General features: G+C 55.7%; 1 protein-coding gene across 1 annotated transcript in view; it reads right to left on the bottom strand.

Moving 5' to 3' along the window:
- Positions 1 to 21,430, bottom strand: part of LOC129343107 (sodium/potassium-transporting ATPase subunit alpha-2) — a 42,641-nt gene that overhangs the window by 15,289 nt on the left and 5,922 nt on the right. The window contains exons 2-9 of the mRNA XM_054999126.1: positions 19,418 to 19,522; positions 18,961 to 19,020; positions 17,317 to 17,520; positions 12,408 to 12,521; positions 9,428 to 9,562; positions 5,203 to 5,320; positions 4,182 to 4,450; positions 401 to 599 (exon numbers count right to left, since the gene is read on the bottom strand). Coding sequence (XP_054855101.1) covers positions 401 to 599; positions 4,182 to 4,450; positions 5,203 to 5,320; positions 9,428 to 9,562; positions 12,408 to 12,521; positions 17,317 to 17,520; positions 18,961 to 19,020; positions 19,418 to 19,522 — 1,204 coding nt within the window. The remainder of the gene's footprint in view (positions 1 to 400; positions 600 to 4,181; positions 4,451 to 5,202; positions 5,321 to 9,427; positions 9,563 to 12,407; positions 12,522 to 17,316; positions 17,521 to 18,960; positions 19,021 to 19,417; positions 19,523 to 21,430) is intronic.

The following is a 21,430-nucleotide window of genomic DNA, read 5'->3' as shown; positions in this document are numbered from 1 at the left end:
AGAACTGCAGGCCCCACCTGGAGGTTGGCAACAGGATCCCTGCCCTCCCCCATTGCCATGGGTATGGCAGTGCCGGCCTGCCTGCAGGGCTGCTGTACAGACTGCAGAAATCAGCTCTCCAGAGTGCCCCTAAATGCTGCTACCGGCTAGGCCTCCCGCCCCCTCGGAAGCCGCATCTTTGACTCTCGTCTCCAGTAAATCGGGGCCTGCCGACTGGCTCTGCTGCAACATGGAAGTGCCCCGTAGATGCTGAGAGGGGTGCTCTCGCTCAGGTGCCCGTGATGGGACAGCCTGCCTTGGACTCCTTGGGCGAGGCAGAAGCGAGAGGGCTGCCCGACTCTTTCTGTCCCAGGGTGGCATGCTGCGGGAGAGGGCAGAGTGGGTCCCAGCCCGCCCTCACCAGATTGGTCCTCGGTGGTGTCCGCTTCGTGAATCTGGTTGTCGAACCACATGTGGGCCACCGTCATGCGGTTCTGGGTGAGGGTCCCCGTCTTGTCGGAGCAGATGGTGGACGTGGAGCCCAGCGTCTCCACGGCCTCTAGGTTCTTCACCAGGCAGTTCTTGCGAGCCATGCGCTTGGCGGTCAGGGTCAGGCACACCTGAGGGAGAGGGGAGGGGAAAGAGGGCAAGCCGAGGGGCTGGCTATCACGCTGGGGTGGACGCGTTCCTCCTGCCCTTCTGCCAGGGGCTGAGGGGGGCACCCCGGGGTGCCGAGGGAGTGGCGGGAGGCCATCCAGGGTGAGCTTCAGGTCAGAGGTAGGGTTTGACTCCAGATCTCCTTCCGGCCCTCCTCTTGGGCGAGCGGTCCCCCGCAGCCCTCCATGCAAAGAACCGCCGGCATCAAACAAAGGCAGAAGAGAACCTCTGGGTGTTCCCCTGGGCTGGAACTGCCCCCTGCTGCCGCCGCCGCCGCTGCTTCTCAGACCCCGGGCTCAGGGCCTGTGTGTTGCTGGGGATAGCTTAGCGAGCTCAGCTGACCTCCCCTTTTTTGTACCGATTCGTTTGGCTGTTTTAATTTGTATTCTGTTTTTAGACTGTATTTTATAACAATAACAACAACAACAACAACAACAGTGTGCTCATATACCACTCTTCTAGACAAATGAGTGCCCCACTCCAAGCAGTGAACAAAGTCATTGTTGTTATTATCTCCGCAGTACAGCTGAGAAGCTGGGCTGAGTTGGGGGGCTGACCCAAGGCCACCTGCTGAGCTCAGGCAGGAGTGGGACTCGAACCAGCAGAGTGCTGATTAGCACTCTGATAAAGGATGGGAAAGAGATATGAGAAGCCAAATCTCTTGGATGCATTTGAAGAATCTCCCCATATTTAGTTTCTAAATAAATGTATTTATGAGGACCCCCCCTCCAAAGGGGGCAATTAATCCCTGGGTACAGGCATGTCCCTGCTAATGACAGTGCCTGACCTTCTGTCACTCCAGATCTTCAAGAACAAGACCCGGTCTCCAGCCAGCAATGGAGTCCCTGGTCCCGACTTGAGTCTCTGAGTTGCCGTCCATTCCTTAAGGTGAGCAAAGGCAAAGGTGTCCCAGCTGATAAAACACATCTCCTGCACAGGGAGGCCTCTTCTTCCCCCTCCCCCTCCCCCTCCTCCTCCTCCTCTCCCATTTGGAGCGCCAGCCCTTCTCACGGCACCTAACAGACATGCAAGCACCACCATCTCTTCCCAGTCCTCAGGAAGGACGGGATCCTTTCTGGAGCCCTGAATAAAACTCCCCTGGTTTAAATGGCAAATCTGTAACAAGTTTCAGAGATGGCGTCTGATCCTTTTTCTTTTATCTATGGGCGATTCGCCCAACCCCTGAGCAAGTTTGCTCTTCCATTCCTGCCTCTCCTTCACATTAAGGGGCGGGGCTCTGGCTTTGCCTACAGAGCAGCAAGCATGCTGGAGAGGTTAGAGGTTAGAGTGCTGGATTAGAACCTGGGAGGCCCAGGTTCAATCCCCCACCTTGCCATGGAAGCTGGCTGGGTGTTTTTGGATATGCCCCACACTCTCGGCCTAGCCCACCCCACCTCACAGCATGGTTGCTGTGAGGATAGAGAAGAGGAGAACAATGTGAACTGCTTTGGACACCCCCTGTAGAGAAAGGAAGGGCACAAATGAAGTATGTAAATAAATGAATAAATGAAGGTCCCCGTGTGAGCCGTCAGCCTGGCTGTTGCCATTTTAAGAGCTGCTTATGATATAAAAATCATAAGCCCCTTGAATCTAATGTGCCTCAATTCGTATCAGAAATTCAGTTGCCTGAGCAAAGTGTTGCTGGATCCCGCCCGGGAGAATGAATCATGAATGGAATGGGAGTATCTGCCAAGTGACTGGACATGATTGGCTCCAGCCTCCCCACGCTGCGGAATGTGCTATTTTGACAATAGAGGCGCCGTGAGTCGCCACCCTGAACATCCCAAGCTCCCCTCTTACCATTGATTAAATCTGATCCTGCAATCGAGGGCCATCAATCAGCTCTGATAAGTTTGTAGCTCTTCCTGGGAACATTTACTCAAAACCCTAAATTCATTACCTAAGCTCCGGGAATATTTAATTAATGGCCATTTCTCTGTAAGTCACCAAGAGCAACCAATCTAATTCCTTTGTCATGCCCCAGCAGCGCCAATCAAGATACTCAAATCTTTTGTCCATTCCAGGAGACAACCATTAAGGTCTTTGTTCCAACTGCTGAAGTCTGTTGTCCCAACAGCCTCAGGGCACATTCAGCTCTGTAAGAACCCTAGCTCTGCCCCAATCAAATCAAGCAGCATGTGGGGCGCCTACTCTGAATCTTAGCACAGCTCCCTCAGAGCTCTCTCTGAGCCTTACTCTCTGGCCGAAGACGCAGGACATTTGACGCCCTCTTCCTCCATGGACTACTCCTCTGATGGTAACTATCTTCCAAATCCCTCACTCTATTCCAACCTCTAGCTAATTTCCTAGGACTCTGTATGCTTGTGCTAACCATTTATTTGCCTCCTGTGTGTGTGAGTTTTCTCCTTTAAATAAAAAATACTCTTTGATTTTGAAGAACACCTTTCTTGTCAGTTTCCTTGGGGAGAGGACTTCGTAAAAATTGGTGGAGTATCCTGCTTGTTACCCCTTACTGCTAATTCTCCCAACTCGCACGGAGACCAACTCCGGTAACACCTGGTTCAACTTCCAGCAGCACCTCCAAGATAAAGAGTATCCCCACACGAGACATCTGACATGCGAAGAACACGTGTCGGGAGATGCAATGTTAGCCGGGAAGGGGAGTTTAAAAAGACAGAGCCGAGGGCAGGGCAAAGGCTTTGCTATACACTGGAGCTGTGTGAGGGGGCTGTGAAATGCCAGAAGGGAAACTTCAGCCCATTATAACCTCTCCAGGTCCAAGCCCGGTTCTGGAAGGCAGCTCCAGCCCATTTCCATTTCTCACTGCCTTCTAGTTGCAATCCCAGTTTTAGACTGGAGACATGAAATTCACAGAGGCGAAGGTTAACAAACCCTCTGAGGAGCACTCTCCGCCAACTCTGTCTTTTAAAACTATGCTTCCTGGCTAACATTGCATCTCCCTCCCCTTGACAAACATGCACCAAGGCGTCTTGTGTAGAGAGACTCAAAGAAAGGGCAGTGGTTGTTGTGAAAGGCCTCCTCCACTTGAGACCCGGAGAGCAGCTGCCAGTCAGAGCAGACAATATTGGCTTAGACAGACCGAGCATGGTCTGGCTCCGCAGAAGGCAGCTTCGTACGCTTATTTCCTGTACAGCCCTTCAAGGGCCCTGAGGAGCAGGGAGGGAAGCAGGGCCTACGGACCTGGCTGTTGGGGCCGGCACTCTTCCTTCCTGTGTCACCCTGTGTAAGACCCTCTGCCTGCATCTGACCAAGGGGCCGCTCAGGCAGGGACCCTTACGCCAACGTCACAACGCGGCTGTTTTTAACGCACTGCGACACTCCTCCCCCTTTGGGATGCAAGGCAGTGAGCCGCAGGGCTGCCCCTCTGTGACGCATCCCAAGGACAGTGGAAGCGCAGGCCAGAAGTGACCGCAAAGCTTCCCCGCAGCCAGAGCTGGGACAGAGAGAGACATCTGGGGGTTGGGGCCGGGACCGTCCCGCTCACAATGACCCAGCTTGTGTCCTGTGAGCCGCAACTCTGCTCAGCCTCCCCCCCGCCCCACCCCTCACTATAAACCCATTACCGTGACGGTCGCCAGGAGCCCTTCCGGGACATTGGCCACAATGATACCGATGAGGAAGATGACGGCCTCCAGCCACGTGTAGCCCAGAATGAGGGAGAGGATGAAGAAGGACATGCCCAGGAAAACGGCCACGCCGGTGATGATGCGGATGAAGTGCTCGATCTCCATGGCGATGGGCGTCTGGCCCACCTCCAGGCCAGAAGCCAGCGAGGCGATGCGCCCCATCACCGTACGGTCCCCAGTCGAGATGACAATGCCCCGAGCCGTGCCTGAGGAGAGGGGGAGGGGAGAGGGGTGAGGGGTTGGAGTTGCCGTTTCACGCAGGCTGGGGCTTTGTTGTGTCTCCAGGGAACCCAGCACTTCAAAGCCACGGGAAGCCTGCTGCCCCGAAGCCAAACTCCTGCTGGGGCGTGATGCCAGCCTGACCACTCTGGGAGAGGAGGGGGCAGCTTCTGTCCCGCCTGGGCATGGGTGCAGGGGGTGCTCATGTACCCTTCCAGGCAGGGGTGGTCAGGGGCTCAGGGGCTCTGTTCCACTGCAGGTCCCCAGCCTGCAACCTTGGGGCTGTTCAGGCTCTGCCCCTTCCCTAAATCAGGGCTGGAAGCACCTCTAAGACTAACAACATTTGTGGTAGGGTAGGAGCTTTCGTGAGCCACAGCTCACTTCTACAGATACCAGATGTGGTGGGCTGGGGCTCATGAAAACTCATCCCCTACCACAAATGTTGTTAGTCTTAGAGGTACTCCTGGACTCTTACCCTTCTCTACTGCTACAGACAGACTAGCACAGCTGGAAGGAGAGAGTCACAAAGACTGGCAGAAATATGCCTGAGAGGGGCCAGCCCCCACCAAACCCTCCCAGCGGGACCCTCTTCATGTAACTGTGCCTTGCCCAATAAAGGGTGTAGCTGAACCTCCAGGACAACAGATGTGAGAGGAAGCCCTGAGCCAGCGGTCAACGCCAAGCAGCGCCAGCCCACCCCCGGCGGGCACCAGGGAGCCCACTCCCCTTGCTTGTTCACCTTCAACACAATTGGTGGAGAAGAAGCAGATGTTGCGGGTCTCCAGGGGATTCTCGTGGGTGAACTCTGGGGAGCGGGTCTGGGGCTCTGACTCGCCTGTCAAGGAGGAGTTGTCCACCTGCCAAAACAACGGGGGAAATTATGGGTTTTTCTTTACGTTATTTATAGTGCCTCTTTCTCGCTGAGACGCAAGGTGGATTACACAGACTAAGCCCGTACAATCCACATGATGGGATATTCGATAAGCATTGTAACGGGGCTGCAGAATTCCGAAACCAAGCAGAGACAAAACGTAAGAATGAACATGAAAAGTTAAACAATGCAGAAACTGCACAGCAGAACAATACACAGAGCAGCCCGTAGGATGTACTACACACAGAAGTATAGTCTGGAGTCCTTTCCCCTTCATCAAAGCATCTTTCAGAACAGTTCTGCTGCAGCGCAGCCATATTGCCGGTGTAGGAAAGCCCCCCCAAATGATTCCGTTTTTTTATAGTTTGCAGAATGCCAGGAGACTGGGACCCTTCCCGACCTCCTCAGGCGGGCCATTCCACAAAGCGGGGGCCACAACGAGGTTTACCATTCCCTGGCTCGGGGGCGGGGAATGCTCTGGGACTCCCCCCTGCTGCTCAGCTGGCAGGCGGTGAGACAATGGTGGTATGGGGAAGTGCTATCAGAGTCCTGACACGCTGACGTCGCTCCCTGCGCGCCTGGAAGTGACATCCCCATGCCAACAGGGAGGCTGGAGATGCTCTAGCATTTGGGGAAAACTCTATGGTTAAACCATAAAGTTTTCCCCAGATATGAGGGCCTTCCCAGAATTCCTAGTGACTTCTGCGCCCATGGGAAGTGATGTCAATGTGTCCGGATGCTGATAACGCTCCCCAATTCCCCCCCCTTAACACCATTTTTTCTTCCTGCTTGCCAGCTGAGCCCCTCCATGACGTGGGAAGTCCTCGCCACTCCTGCCAGTTGCCATGGGGGACCTGGCAATCCAAACCACAACAGAGGGTGCATGTGCATGAGAGGCAGTTGATTCAGATGGCTGAAGCTGCTGCGGCGAAGCTCTAAGGGGGAGGTGGGCCCATAGATATACAGGGCCAAGGCCACGAAGGGCTTCGCATGTGACAGTCAAAACCTTGAACTGAGCCTGGTAATTGACAGGTAGCCAGAGGCGTGACTGCACGTTCCACCGAGCCCCTGATAGTGGTGAACCAGGGGACCGGGCGAGGGTGGGAGAGGCCAATGAGGGGACTGTCTCGATAACTCCAAGGGGCTTCATGCCGCAGGCTCCCACCACCGCCTCAACAGAGCCTGTGTCCGGAATCCTGAACCTCACCACAGCATTCTGGAATCCCATGGGATCTGTGAGCCTCTAAGGGCAGACCCTTTTAACTGGGGCCCCCTTTTTGTGGGGAGTCCGTGCTACACTTGCCCTTGCCTTGAGTACATAATAGTCAGGCTGTGGTTCAGGCTGAGTCTCCAGTCCCGAAAGACGTCCCCTCAAAGGCTCAGTGTTAAGTCCAATAAGCCTGAGGAGGCCAGGAGGGCCCCCACGCTCTTAGCGTTCTGCAAACGATGCAAACCCCAATTATTAAAAAAAAAAGCTTTTGTATTGTAGGGAGGGGGTCTCTGACGCTTCACTAATGAGTTTAGGACCACAGACTTCACCACCATGTTGCCTTGCCTACTACCTGCTGCCACGGCATCGTTTATGGACAGTTGCTGCTACTGACTGCTCTAATCTCACGCTGCGTAATCTGCCTTGCGCCTCAGAGCCGAAAACAGATGAGACGCCTGACACGGGGAGGACGCGCGTTCGTTTCCCGCAAGGTTTGGGCGGCGAAAGGGAGCCGATTGTGCCGGCAGTGGCCAGATGGCAGCACTGACAGGCTCCTTGTTCCTTGTTCCTCTCGCCGTCACCGCCAGCGCTCTGGACTCCCTCTGGCTGCCGAGTGCGTTTAGGGGAGCAAAGGGAGCCAGGAGTGGCAAGAGGGAGCCGAGCGGACCAGGTAAGACCCCTAGAGAAAGAAGAACCTCTGCCAGGAAGAAGAGGGATCCTCTCCCCCTTCACCCCGGCAGAGGTTCTTTCTCACCACACTTCCTCGCGGGAAACTGACGTGTGTCCTCCACGTGTCAGGCGTCTCATCTGTTTTGGCTCTCAATGGGAAAGGCGGACTAGAAATGACGTAAATATATACACACGTACATACACAAATCTTATGACATAAATGGGTAAGCGTGTTTGAAACGACTCACCCCTCATCGCAGAGTGCAGGCACATTAGCACCCCCTAGTGGGGATAAGAGGGGAGTCGCTCCTGGCAGCGCTCACTGCTTTCGGTGGCCCGATCGAGTGCCAGTGGGGCCAGAACGGGCAGCGCTTCCCTCAGAGAAGGCAGGCAGGGGAGAAGCCACGCTGCTGGGTCCCAGCAGGCGCCCGGCTTGGTCCGCTGCCTCCCGGCCACTCAAGGCAGGTGGGCGCTGGCTGCTGCTTCTTCCTCCACGGCCACCCCCACTTCAGCCTCCCTGTCCAGGGCTCCCTCTGTCTCGGCAGGAGCATCTCCTCCGCCTGTCCCGCTCGCTCGTGCACGCCCGCCAGCCACTGGGGGTCGTCATGGCGGAGACTCCGGCTCCCCCTGGCAGAGCCCTGCAGAGCGTGCGTGGAGCCTGGCCCGCCGAAGGACAGCACGGGCAGGTGGGGGGGTGGGGGGGCTGCTCTGCCTTTCACCCTCCCAGCGCCAGGCTTGGCTGGCTGGGGGCTGCCCAGCTGAGCTTGGAAAGGCAGCGGGAGGCAAGCTTGTGGGTTGCCAGCTCCAGGTGGGGAAATGCTGGGCAATCAGGGGGTGGAGACATGGAGCCCACCCTCCAAAGCAGCCTTGTCCTCCAGGGGAAGGGGTCTCTGTCCGCTGGAGATCAGTTGCAACCCCAGGAGATCTCCAGCCGCCACCTTGAGGTTGGGAAGGGTTAGGGTTGTCAGCTTTAGTTACTGAAATGGCCGGCTGCTGGGGTGCACGAGCTCGCCAGGGCACCTGGCGCCGCCCCCTGAGGTGGCACTCCCCGCCTGTGGCAGGCCGATCCAGCCCCAATCAGGTCTCCGGGGAGGGGGCAGTGCCAGGCCCGGCTGCCCTGCCCTCCCCCTGCCCAGATCGAGGTGCTGGGGAGGGGGCAATACCCGGCCACCCTGCCTCCTCCCCATGGGGGCACTGGGGAGGGGGCAGTGCCAAGCCCGGCTGCCCTGCCCTCCCCCTGCCCAGATCGGGGTGCAGCAGAGCCACCCAGCACCGCAGCCGGGAGCAGCTCAGCCAGCTCAGACTGGGTGCCAGCTGGCGAGGCAGTAAAGAAGCTGAACGCCTGGTCCGTCCTTCGTCCCTAACGTGAGGAGTGCTCACAGTCCACACTGGTGAGAGTTTGCTCTGGGGGTCTGCAGAAGCTGCAGGGCTCGGGGGGCAGGCTACAGCCTCCTCTCCTCCTCTGCCACCTCTGTGGGGTTGGTGGAGGACCGCATAGCTAGGCAAAGTCGGTCAGAACAGACACACCACGCCGTGTTCTTCCAACCAGGTCCCTGTTCTGCAAGCCCGGCCAATTTTCTCTTTCCGGACAGTGTGCAATTTCGTGCTGCATTGACCTGCAATTGCGTAGTGTCAGCAGAGGGACGAGGGACCCCCGGCATCATTTTCCACATTGGCAGCGGAGGGGCAAAAAAGGAGGCTGCCCGAGCCCAGCGGGACAAGGGCCATTGGCGTCCCTTAGCAGCACAGGTGCCCCCCCCCACGGCCCCCACGCAGAAACGTCTCTGCCCAGACCTTTCCGTTTCCCCTCCAGTCTGCTTGCAGACAGAAGAACTACTTGCAGGGAGGCTCCTTCGCACCCCCGCTGCATGCCTCAGCGCCAACTGGCACATTCCGGGCTGCCCACCCCCTCACCCAGCAGAGGAGCAAAACAAACAGCATGCGGGGGGGGGGGGCGGGGGGCAGGAACTGCGATGCCCTCCCTGGCTGCTCCTTCACACCGCCTACGTCATCTTCGTGCTTAAATAAGACATGAGAAATCAGGGCCCAAAGCTAAGCAGTCGCTTCTCAGCCCTGCGCAGCGAGTTCAGGTCTGACAATCCCACGCTGACCTGGACTCACCCTGAGTGGGTAATATGAAGTACACAGAGATGACGTCGAAATGGCCTCCCCCTATGAAGGCAGTGCCGCTGAGGCCCAGCCCCTCCACCTCACCTTGCAACCATGGGAGGAGATAATCCGCAGGTCTGCAGGGACCCGATCCCCTCCTTTCACCTCCACCAGGTCTCCCACCACCACGTTCTCAGCGTTGATTTGGATCTTCTCGCCTTCCCGTATGACCAAGGCTTGCTGTGGACAGCGATCAGACGGGCGTGATTAAGGGTGCTCCATCCCTCCCTCCTGCGTTCAAGCAACACACACACACACACAACACACACACACTCCCCCCCCATTACTTTCACCATGCCAGTATCTCTGGTTCCACAGGGCTGATAAAAGCCAGAGATGGCCAGAACTTTCAAGCTTACAAAACCCGTCTGAAAAGAGAGAGACAGGAAGGAAGCTGCACATCACAGGCAAGAATGTGACTCTCTCCGCCCGTGCCCAGCTCTCTGGCAAATCCTTTGCCCACCTGGCTCTTCAAATTCCTGGGGCCACCCAGCAACCCAGAGAGACACACAGTGGGGTGACCGAGCCAACGGCTGCAGCCCCTTCCTCTGAAGCTCTTACAGCCCTTCCGAGGGCCCCCTTCTGCTTCGCCTCCCATTCCCAGAGAGCCACGGCTGAGCGGGTGCTGAGCGGGCACAGAGCGTTAGAACTCTTGTGTGACAATCTCTTGCAGTGGCCTTCGCAGCCCACCCATCCCTGAAGAGCTCCAGAATGCACACAGGATTCTGTCCTCCAGCCACAGACTCTGGACCAAGGCTCCCCCGACCCCCGGGAGCCTCAGGCCTGAGAGAGGATCTGAACTCACACCTGCAGAGTCCTGGCCTGACTCTCAGCCTTCTTTGCACTTTCACCTTCCAGGGCCCGAGGGGGCAGCCCCTCCCCTTCTGGGTTGCCCCCGCCCAGCCACACCTCTGGAGGAATTCCACCATCTTTCCAGTCCACCTCTGTGCTGATTGGCCCCCAGACACGCACCCCCTCTGGCTCTTGGGGGTTGGGTTTCCCAGCTGGGACACTAACAGGATGCCAGCCTTGCCCTTGGGCTGCCCTGGGCTCCTTGGCACCTTCCTTTGCTGATGACAGGCCGGCTGAGAGGTCACTGCTGTCCTATTGGGGTTGCCAACCTCCAGGCATAATGTGGAGGTCAGCTGGAATTACAGCTGATCAGACCACAAAGATGAGAAAACAACGTTATACCCTTCTCTGGTCCCTCATCTCCTCTCCCTGTCCTCCAAAGGCTCCACCCCAAAATTTCCAAGAATATCCCAACCTGGGGGTGGTAACCCGATCACCCTTTCTTCATAGAATCGTACAGTTGGAAGGGACCCCCAGGATCATCTAGTCCAACCCCCTGCACAATGCAGGAAATTCACAACTACCCCCCACCCCAACTGCCCTAGTGACCCTTACTCCATGCCCAGAAGATGGCAAAATACCTCCAGGTTCCCTGGCCAAACTGGCCTGGAGAAAATTGCTACCTGACCCCAAAGTGGCGATCGGCCTTGCCCTGGGTGTGTAAGAAGGGGCCATGAGAACTAAGCACTGACGTAGCCCTTCCCGCCCTCCCTGTTTGATGATTTGTTCTTGCTGCTTGAGGGTCTTCTGAACTTATTTTGAAATGTTTCCTCTTGTAGTTTCAGGGTAGTTTCCATTCAATGAATGGAGTAAATTGAGAAGAAGGGGCAAAAAGAGTTCATCAATAAATGCCCCTTTCTCATCCTTCGGGAAAGGCCCGCGATCAGAAGCAGCCAAACGGAGAATCTCTCGTGCACGGGGAGGGCAGCTTGGCACAAAAATAAGGGGAGCAACAGCCTCCATGTGTACCAGCTGCTGCCAATCCGTGCCCGTTGGGATTTGGCATTTTGTTGAGGGAGAGCCAGGGGTTTGGGGGAGAAGAGATGGAAAATGTTTAGCACAGCCAGGCTGCTTTGGAAGCAGGCCCACTGCCTTCAGGACAGAACAGCACACAACGGCCCACAGAAAGCCCAGGAGGACGGGCAAGGCCGTTTCTGTGTTTCCCACAACTTTGTTGCCATTTGTCCCAAACCTGATTTGGTATGATTTTCTTTTTTAATTGCAGCCAATTGATGTCCCTTTGGATGCTCTGCGGTCAGGAAGTTGCACATTTTTGCAGGTCGTGCCCAAATCGGGGCCATTTTTGCCCCCTCACCCCCACAGCTAAAACAGGAGGGCCTTGGGAGGACTTCTAAAAATACTAGCGACTGCAACAGCATTATAACAACCTCTTGCAACAATACACTCATTCCCAGGTTTTTTTTTCTCTAGCCTTTTTTGATGTGGAATTAAAAGGGGAAAGGTACTGGCTGCACATTTCTTCTTACGACTCTGCAACAAAAAGACTACAAAAATGAAAGCTGGGAACTAGAACATTGTTGCAATATATTGTTATAACTCTGTAATGATATAGTGATCTGGTAAGTACCAGGGTTTTTTTTTTTAAAGTCTGGAAAAGCCCCTCTGGTGATGCAAATCATCTCCACGGCGAAGCCTTTTGGGGGGTGGAGCTGTGACGGCCTCCTTCCTGTCTCAGCCACAAGAGGGCAGCGAAGCGCCTAGTCCTGCAGCCACATCTCCCGGTTATTTTTTGCACCTGCCCTCTGGTTGTGGCTGCAGATGGCCCCGTGGGTCCCCTGCCCCACCTGAGCACGCGTAGCAAGCTCCAGGTGCTCCCGTGTCTGGTGCTCCGCCTCCCCTCTCACTTGCCACTGGTGTGCTCTGCAGAAAACGGCTCGTGGCCTTGCTCTTGTGTCTTTCAGAGCAGTCTATCGGGCCAGAATTCTACGGGCAAAGCTTTCCCATCACCAGCTTAATTTGTGCCAGTCAGGAAGCTGGGGGCACCTTGCGCAGGAGTAAGTGGCCCAGCTGAACAGCAACAGAAGGGGGCGGCTGCATGAGGCGGTGGTCAGACAGGCGGCCGGGAACCCCCTCGAGCCCCCCCCCCGATATGCCCCAGGTTGAAAGGCGCCCTTGCCCAGCATATTCCGACAGGGCCTTCTGTCCACCCTACCTGAGGAACCATATTTTTGAAGGAGTCCATAATTTTGGAGCTCTTGGCCTCTTGGTAGTAGGAGAAGCAGCCGGTCACGATGACGACCGCGGCCAGCACCACACCCAGGTACAGCTGGGGAGACAAAGCAGGCGCCCGTGAGACAGAGGCCTCCGCAGGCCACGATTTCTCTTGCCAAAGTCCCCACCTGTGTCCGGCCCCCCACCAGGTCAGTGGCCTCACCTCCTCCCCCTCCGAGAGGTATCTGCCCTCGAAGCAGCTCCAAGCAGCAGCTTATAGTTTTCTCCTCCATTTCCTCCTCACAACGCCCCTGTGAGGTAGGTCAGGCCAAGAGGGTGTCACTGGCTGAAGGTCCTGCCTCATGTGGGGCTGGGGAGGCAGGCCTGGGTCTACTCATCGGACACTCTGTGATCTCAGGAGACCCCAGAGGGGGGGTGGATGCAGATTCAGTCAACGCGCCGCCCCCACGCTCTGAGGGCAGGGAGCCATGCTCTGGCCAGCAGCCTCGTATGTATGTATGTATGTATGTATGTATGTATGTATGTATGTATGTATGTATGTATATTTATGTCGTTTACCGTCCGCCTTTCTCACGGAGACTCAGGGCAGATTACATAGTGTGAGATTAGTGCAATCAGTATCAAGGACATTTCCATAAACAATGCCATAGGGTAAATAGATACAAGTTCACAAAGACAGCATTAGCAGGAATCCAATACAACATAGTGGTGAAGTCTGTGGTCCCTAACTCATTAGCAAAGCGTCTGAGACCCCCTCCCTACAATACCGCCCTCCTCTCTGAGTGAAAAGCCTTTTGGAATAATTCGGTTTTGCATCGTTAGTGGGAAGCCGGGAGGGTGGGGGCTCTCCTGACCTCCTCAGGAAGGTTGTTCCACAGGGTGGGGGCCACCACAGAGAAGGCCCGTGTATGGGCTGCTGTTGATTTTGCCCATGTGCAGGCCGGGTGGCACCTGCAGGAGCAAGTCCAGGTGCGGGAGGGTGGCTGAGCTTTCTCTGCGGCCTCCTCTGGATTCGCTGTCTTATATGGCCCTTCTTGTGTTGGGAGGAGATCGTGGGGCAAATGGGTGGTCGCACCGGTGGCTGGAAGCGTCTTCCTGGAAGGCTCTTGGCAGAACTGCTGCCCTGCTCGGTTTCTCAGCCTTTAGACCTCCCAGAACTCCAGTTTTTAAAAGGCCTTGTTTTTTAAATGGCTTGTTTTTTAAAGGGCATGTTTTCTCAAAATTTGTTTTTTTGTACTCTGCTTTGTAATTGTAATCTGCATCAAGCAGGACTCTGAAGAGGTGGCACAGAAATATTCTAAATAAATAAAACGATCTCCAGTCAACAGAGATCAGTTCCTCTGGAGAAAATGGCGACTTCAGAGGGCAAACTCTACGGTGTGCCCCCGATTCTAGATGAAATCCCTCCCCAAAGCCTCCCCTCCCCACAGGCACTGCAACCGAATCCCCGGGGATTTTCTCCGGCTGGCGGTGGCAACCCTACCAGCATGCTTGCCAACTCCAGACTGGGAGATTCCTGGATATTCCTGAAGAAGCGCAGCGGCGTATCATGCCACAGAGTCCACCCTACAACGCAGCCATTTTCTGTAGGGGAAACGGCCTCTAGAGTGGAGATCAGCTGCGATTCTGGGAGGTCTCCAGGCCCCCCCTGGGGATTGGAAACCCTACTCACCAGGGAGGCAGCCCACTTCAGATCCAGAAAGTGACGTTCAGAGGAGTTAGAGGACTTGTATTGGTTTGTCTTTGGTTGGTAACCCTTTCCCTATCAGACTGCTTGTGAGTTATCCGCACTTTTCTACCAATAAACCTTTTACAGGCTTAACTGGGTCTTCTCTGTCCCTCAGGTGGGCACGGAAAGCGGCTCTTCCCACTCCAAGGGCCTGGCTGCTGCAACGCCCTGCCGTCGAAGAGCACCATCCTCGTTGCCAAAGTGAAGGCGAGACAGGAATGCCTGCAGGACCGTCCGTGCCCCGCAGCCTCCTCTGGGCCCCCCCTGGCCCCGCAGGCAGCAGCCAGGGCTGCCAGTCAGGCCCTTTTCCTCGGGCCTCGGGCCTCCGGAGGAAGGGCAGGGGCAGGCTCTGCACTCAAGCACTCTTCTCTCCACCTGAACCCAGGCAAAGGCCAGGCGCCTCCGTTGCTCCTCCTGAATCCACCTGCAGCCTTTGCTACCATAGACCCTGCCGTCCTACGAAGGCACCTGGAGGCAGAAGCGGGGACCAGGGGACGGGCCGCGGACCGGTTTCAATCGTTCCTCAGAAGGTTGCTGACGGAGACCAGCTGTCTTCAGGGTGGGGGTTCTCTTGTGGGGTTCCGCAGCGTGCAGTCCCCCCCCCCACACCCCCCACCATTCAACGTCTATGTGAAGCCCTTAGGCCAAACCATTCATAGCACTGGAACTGGAAGTGGTCAGTCTGCGGATGACACCCAGCTTCGTATCTCACTATGCAAAGCAGCTGCTGCCGAATGGCTGAAAGTGAACAAACTGAAACTGAACCCAGACAAGAGGGACGTGATGCTGGTTGGGAAGGTGGAGATCTTGAAGGACGTGGTGCTCCCCGCTTCCAGTGGAGCTCAGCCGATACTTGTGGATTCAGTGGAGGGGTTATACTGGATCCACCACTACAGCTAGAGAAGCAAGTTAATCCAGCGGCAAAAAAGGCCTTCTCCCAACTCTGTTGAGCCCTACCCTGCCACAGCCCACCTGGAGTGGACACCTGTATCCATGCCATAGAGACATCCAAGGCTAGACTACTACTCAAAGCCAACTCAGGGACTTCAGTTGGTGCAGAATGCTACAGAGCTGGATTATCATCAGGACAGGAGCCAGGCAAAGTATGCACATCACTCCCGTTCTGCAGTCACTCCATTGGCCCCCCCATCAGTTACCGGACTCAATTCAAGATTTGGGCTGTCGCCTACAAAGCCCTTCATGGCCTTGGCCCCTCGTATCTATGGGGCTGCCTTTCTCCCTGTGTTCCACCACGGCAGCTTTGCCCATCTGAACAAGGTGTCCTGCAGGTGCCACCCTGTGCATGGGCAAAATCAACAGCTGCCCGTGCTTTATCTGTGTAGCCTCCATCTTGTGGCATGGCCGGCCTGGACAGGCCAGGAAAGCTCCCCCTCCTCTGGCTTTCTGTAAACTGTGCAAAACGGAATTATTCAGGGGGGCTTCCTCACACCGGTAACGGCCTGTGTGGCCTTACGTTTGCTCCTACCGGGTAGCCTCCTTACTGTTTAATATGTCATGTTAAAATTATTTATGGTTTGTGCGGGCGTTGTTTTCAGCTCTGCACAGAATTTCTGCTTGCTTTCAAACTTCTGTAGTCCATCCCCTCTCGCCTTCTTCATAGAACGTCGCAGCCGTTGATCCTATCGACTCACACTGTGTAATCCGCCTTGAGTCTCGGCAAGAAAGGCGGACTATAAATAATGTGAATAAATAAATCCATTTCTGACCAGCCTGCTGTGGAGCAGGACACGGCGGCGGAAAAGCCTGGCAATGGGGCTACTTGCAGGCCTCCCGGGTTTTGGATGAATGGGACGCTGTAGCTTAGCGGTTAAGTGGTTGGTTTGCAAGTCAGCCCTCCGCTGGTTTGAGTCCCAGGACTGTCCTGAGCTCCACAGGCGGCCTTGGGTGAGCTCCTCGGCCCAGCTCCCCAGCTGTGTTGTAGGGAGAATAAGGCACTGATTTTGTTCACCGCTCGGAATGGGGCACTCATCTGTCTGTCGAGAAGAGCGACATGTAAGTGCAGTTGTTGTTGCTGCTGTTGTTGCTGACTTCCCTGATGAGGAGAGAGCGAAGGGCCGCCTGATGGACGGCTCCTCCAGGACTCTGCCCAGTCCCCTTCTGAAGCTGTGGCTATCAGTCCGTCCGCTGGCAGCAAATTCCCCTGATTAATTACTCATTGAGCAAAGAAAGAGCTCCGGGGGTCCCGCCTGCATCTCAGCTTCCCTGGGGGCCCCTGCGTCCTCCTAGCCTTGTGGGACATGAATAAAACCCCCCCCCCCACACACACACACCCCATTTCATCTGCTCAGGAGCACCTGCTGCATCTCTCCCTCTCTCTGCATGGGACTGGAGCCTGGGTTGCCAACAGGCCTGGAGAGAAGTGCCCTGCCCCTTCAGGCTTAATGTATGGAAGTGGCAGATGGCAAGGTGCTGGGCACCATCCCCATGGGTCCCTTTCTGCACGCGTGGGGGGTACACACACACACACACACACACACGAGAGAGAGATGGCGTGCTGGCTGCTGGGCCTTTCCCCCTAGAGACTTTTTCCCCTTAAAGGGGGAGGTGCCACCAAGTCTCTGCCTGTTCCTGCTTTGGTGCAACATGGTGAGGAACTACAAGGAGAGGCGAGTTTGGCGCGGCCGGGCGGTCTTTTGCTAGTGCCTGACTGAATGAGAGGGGAGGTGGGGGGGCCATTGGAGACGGCCTCCCTTGGGCCAAACCTGGGCCGGCTATGGCTTCCCAGGCTTCCAGGGAGAGAAGGACCTTACGGAGCTTTTCACTGCAGATGCCACGCATGCATGATGCCCCTGAGCCACAGCCCCCCGCTGGCACACCCCACATGCCCCGGGAGCCGAGGCAGCTGTTTGTCCAAGGCTCCCTCCGGGCAGCTGCCCAGGCCCCCCCTTCAGCCTCTGTCCTGACCCGTTCATGACCCTCTTTCTGGGATCCCAGAGAGTTCCCTGACTCTCCAGATGACCTCCTGCCTGACTGAAAAAGGCACTCAGGTGCCCTGCGGGGACGGACCGTTCCTTCCACCAGTCTCAGGTGGAAAGGCTGCTGGTGGAGCCCCAGGTCCCACCGCTGGGCTTGGCACCGTGCTGGAGGTGACTTCCACTTCCCTCCGAGGGACCTGCTCCGCAGAGTTGACCGGGCTTACGTTGTCGTTGGCAGGCTCGTCCTCCATGACAGCCTGGATGCTGTAGGCCAGGAAGCAGAGGATGGCCCCGATCCACAGCAGGATGGAGAAGCCCCCAAAGAGTTGCCGGCAAAACTTGACCCACTCTGGTGTGGTTGGAGGCGGCGTCAAGGCATTGGGGCCATCTTGGGCTAGAATCTCTGCGGCCCGAGTGTTGGTCAGACCCTGCCATGGGGAGAGAGAAAGGAATCCGAGGGAAAGAAAGGAGGGGCATGGAAAAGGGGGGGGGGAGAAAAAGGGGGGCAGAGGAGGGGTGCATTAGACCAGCCAGGCAGAGGAATGGCACGGAGGGGGCTGAGGACGGCACCTTCAGGGGCTGCCCCTTGTCCAACCTGATCCACTGAGCTGCCTTGTTGAGACCCCTGCAAGCGAGGGACTATTGGGGGGGGGGACTAATTTCAGTCCTGGCCCCACATGTGATAGCTCAATTACAAAAACCAGAAACGAAAGCGAGACTGTTGCTTGCTGGCCACCCTTGTTCTACGTGTTTCTGTTGTACATAACACCGAGGGGGAGGCAGGAAGGCTTGGTTGTGATGGACTCCTACATTTCTGATGCACACATGATGTTTGTGGAGGCAAACACCCGGCGGGAAGGTGAACATCCCAGATAGCTCACGGATGCTGTGGTGGTGCGCCTAACGTTGAGTGGGCCTCCTACGGGGCCGTGCGACTGCCCTCAGTGAAGCTGCGAGGGGTACGGGGTGGGGGCTCTCCCTCCTCCTGGACAGCAGCCTCAGCACCAGTGTGCCTTGGGAGGGCCCTGCTTGGGGACAGACAGAGTCCTTGGGAGAGGTCAGTCCATCTGCCAGAGGCTGGCCTTGGGCGATTCCCATCAAGGGAGGGCTGCCAGCACACAAAGCCACAGAGAGGGGGATGCTGGTGGGGAAAGCTGGCCCTGCAAAAAGGTTTGGAATATTTCTGGACCCAGCCTGGCCTCTTGAGGTGCTCCAGCCAAGAATGCCTCTTCCCAGTTCCCTCTGGCCCGGCAGGTCTCCTTCCTCCTAGGCTCTGCTAAGCTGGCCCTACACACCCGTGCGATTGCAACTTCTGGGCTCGGTGACCACAATGCACTCTGGCCTGGCGCTTCAGCGAGAACAGAAGGCAGCGGTCCATTTGCTCACCTCTAGGAGTTTGTTCTTACACAGAAAGCTCTTGTGACCTGGCCCACCTCCCCGAAGGGCCACCCCTCCTGGCAGGGACCCTGCGCCCTCTCAGGCCTGCTCGGGGTTCCCTTTGGGCTGTTCCTTCCTCAAGGGCGGCACAGTGCTCAAGCTCTGCATTTACCACTATCTACTTTTACTTTACCCTCACTTCATCCCAACGGCCTTTGGAAGAGCCTGTCCAATGGTGTGGTCTCCAAAAGTATTTCTCTGACGGTTCAAAACGGCACTTTGGGTTGGTATGGCACGATCACGTGGGTGAGCCTTTGCTTATGAAGAGCTGGAGCTTGAATGGATCGGTGTTATGTGTTTTAACTGAGCTCTTGGAATCTGCTTTGCGGTTTTCTGGGAGGCTGGGGGACCAAAGGTCAGGGAAGGAGAAAGCGAGTGCAGCAACGGGCAGCCAGCAAGAAAGGAACCTGGTGTGTGTGGGGGGGTCTTACCTTGGACAGATCCACCTGGTATTTCCTGCTGATTTCATCCAGAGACAGCTTGTGATCATCCTACAGGGCAGAAGTACCACAGGCTGTGAGTCAGACCGGCAGGTGAGCCGAAGACCCACCACAGGACTTTTATCCAAAATGTCCATCTTGCATACAGAGGCGGAGAGACCTTCCACCCCAGGCCGTCAAGCTTCCTGCCAGCACTTTGCCCCCAGACAGACTCCTGCACGGGCCTCACACACCTCCCAGGCCCAAACAGCACCACGCCCCGAGCGGTCGCAGCCATTGGCTTTTGCACCCCGCCAGGACAGCCTGGCTGCCTGGATGCTCTTGAGCGGAGGAATCAACCAGGAGCCCCAAAGCAGTCAGCGATTTGACCCCATTCAAGGAGGGGGGGCTGCTTACAGCCTCTCCCGCCACCCGCCGACACAGCCCAGCCCCGCCCAGCCCCTCTCACCAGATTCACTTCCTTCTTCAGCTCGTCCAGCTCCTTCTCCTTCTGTTTTTTCTTGCCCCCTCCATTCTCCGCAGTGGCCCCTGGGGGTGCGTACTCGCGTCCTGCCTGAGGAGGGAAGCAGGTGTGAAGCCAGGCAGGCTGTTGCAGTAATACAGACTGAATCTCACCACACAGGGCGATACACGCGTCTGCTTCCAAGTGAATTTATGCACTTTGCATGAACTGTCTTGAGGGTTTTTTTAAAACAGAATGTTGCATCACTGAGACAGGCCCGCTTTCATCTTTGACAGCCAATTAAAAATACTGGACTCTGTCCAGGTTAACGTTTGCCGGTCGTAGAATGGACCAATGGTGGCCTACCAACTTAACTCTTCCTGTCATTTCTCACAAATTTATAATTTGTTTTGCAAGTTGGATATAACATTACTTTTTGGTTAATTATAAGGCTATACAATAGAAAACATGAATATTTAATTAAGCATCAAACCAATCATTGTTTGCAAAACTCGTGCGAGAAAACACGATCTTTCACGTTTTTGCCGGCATGTTCTGCTACGTCCCGGCTTCAGGTAAGCCGTGCAGAATCGGCCTTGGTTTCTGCAGATCAGGAATCCCCCCACCCCAGTCAGGACACGCCTGCAAAGGGAGGAGAACTAAGATGCTCCGCCAACCAAAGAAAACAAGTTGGCAAGCAAACTCCAGCCTCAGGTGCGAATCCAGTCCACACCAGCAGTTGGTGCTACACATCGGTTTATTTATTTATTTATTTTATTCGATTTATATTCCGCCCTCCCCACATCAGCAGGCTCAGGGCGGTTGCGCACACACTCCTTTCTGAAGCACAATGGGGGTGACTTCCCCTTTAATAAGGCTGTGGGGTTAGCCGTGCCCCTGGCTGTACAAATGCGGGTGAGGGGAGCCTCCTTTTGGGGTGGGGGGAAGCCTGCTAGTTCCTACCCCAACTGCAACTGCTACTTCAAGTCCTATTCTATCAACGAAGAGGCAAGACGGATTGAACCTGACCACAACCCCTTCGGTGCTAGTTTCAGGTGGGAAGCCGCGTTGGTCTGCAGTCAAAGAGCAAGATCCGGGTCTAACAGCATCTTACCGGAAATGGATCTTGCTCTTCGACTGCAGACCAACACGGCTTCCCACCTGAAACGATCTTCATGGAAGGCACCCCATTCAGCTGCCTGGAGTGGAACTCCATCAGCCTTACAGGTACAGACTGCTGTCACTTTTCTTACCAATTCCAAAAGTCTATCGAAAGGAATGAAAATTCTACTTAAGGGACTCAAAATTAAAAATCCACAATCCAGTTGGTCTTTAAGGTGCTATTGGACCAGATCTTGCTTTTTGATCTGGATTTTAGGCAGTTTTACTCCTAAGCTGAACTTGAAAAAGAGGAAATATGCTTGCATTTCTGTCATGGGTTCGGGGAGAAAAGTCAGAATTGATCCGACCACTACGCGGGTTGAGGTTGCTGCCAGAGGGAGCAGATTTCCATGACGATGTGGCTGGAGGCCACCTGGCTGAGCAGAACCGCTGCGCCACTGCAATGTGAGAGAGACCACAGGTGAGCCAAAACCCCGGGATCCCGGATCTTTCTGTTGGGGTGAGAGCAGGAGGGTCCCTTCTTGAATGAGGGGGTCCTAACTGGGCTAAAACAAATAAAATGAATGTCGACAGATAAATGCAAAGTTCTGCATTTAGGTAGGAAAAATCAAACGCATAATTATAGGGTGGGGGAGACTTGTCTTGACAGTAGTATGTGCAAAAAGGATCTCGGGGTTTTAGTAGACCATACACTGAACATGAGTCAGCAGCGTGATGTGGTAGCTAAAAAGGCAAATGCAGTTTGGGGCTGTATCAACAGAAGCAAGGTGTCCAGATCACGAGAAGTGATGGTATCGCTCTACTCTGCTCTGGTTAGACCTCACCTAGAGTATTGTGTTCATTTTTGGGCACCACAATTTCAGAAGGCTATAGAGAAGCTGGAATGTATCCAGAGGA

The sequence above is a fragment of the Eublepharis macularius genome, chromosome 1 (assembly GCF_028583425.1).
Source record: "Eublepharis macularius isolate TG4126 chromosome 1, MPM_Emac_v1.0, whole genome shotgun sequence".
Lineage (NCBI taxonomy): Eukaryota > Metazoa > Chordata > Lepidosauria > Squamata > Eublepharidae > Eublepharis > Eublepharis macularius.
The sequence above is the reverse complement of the archived record's forward strand: the minus strand, read 5'-3'. Positions and strand labels throughout refer to the sequence as shown.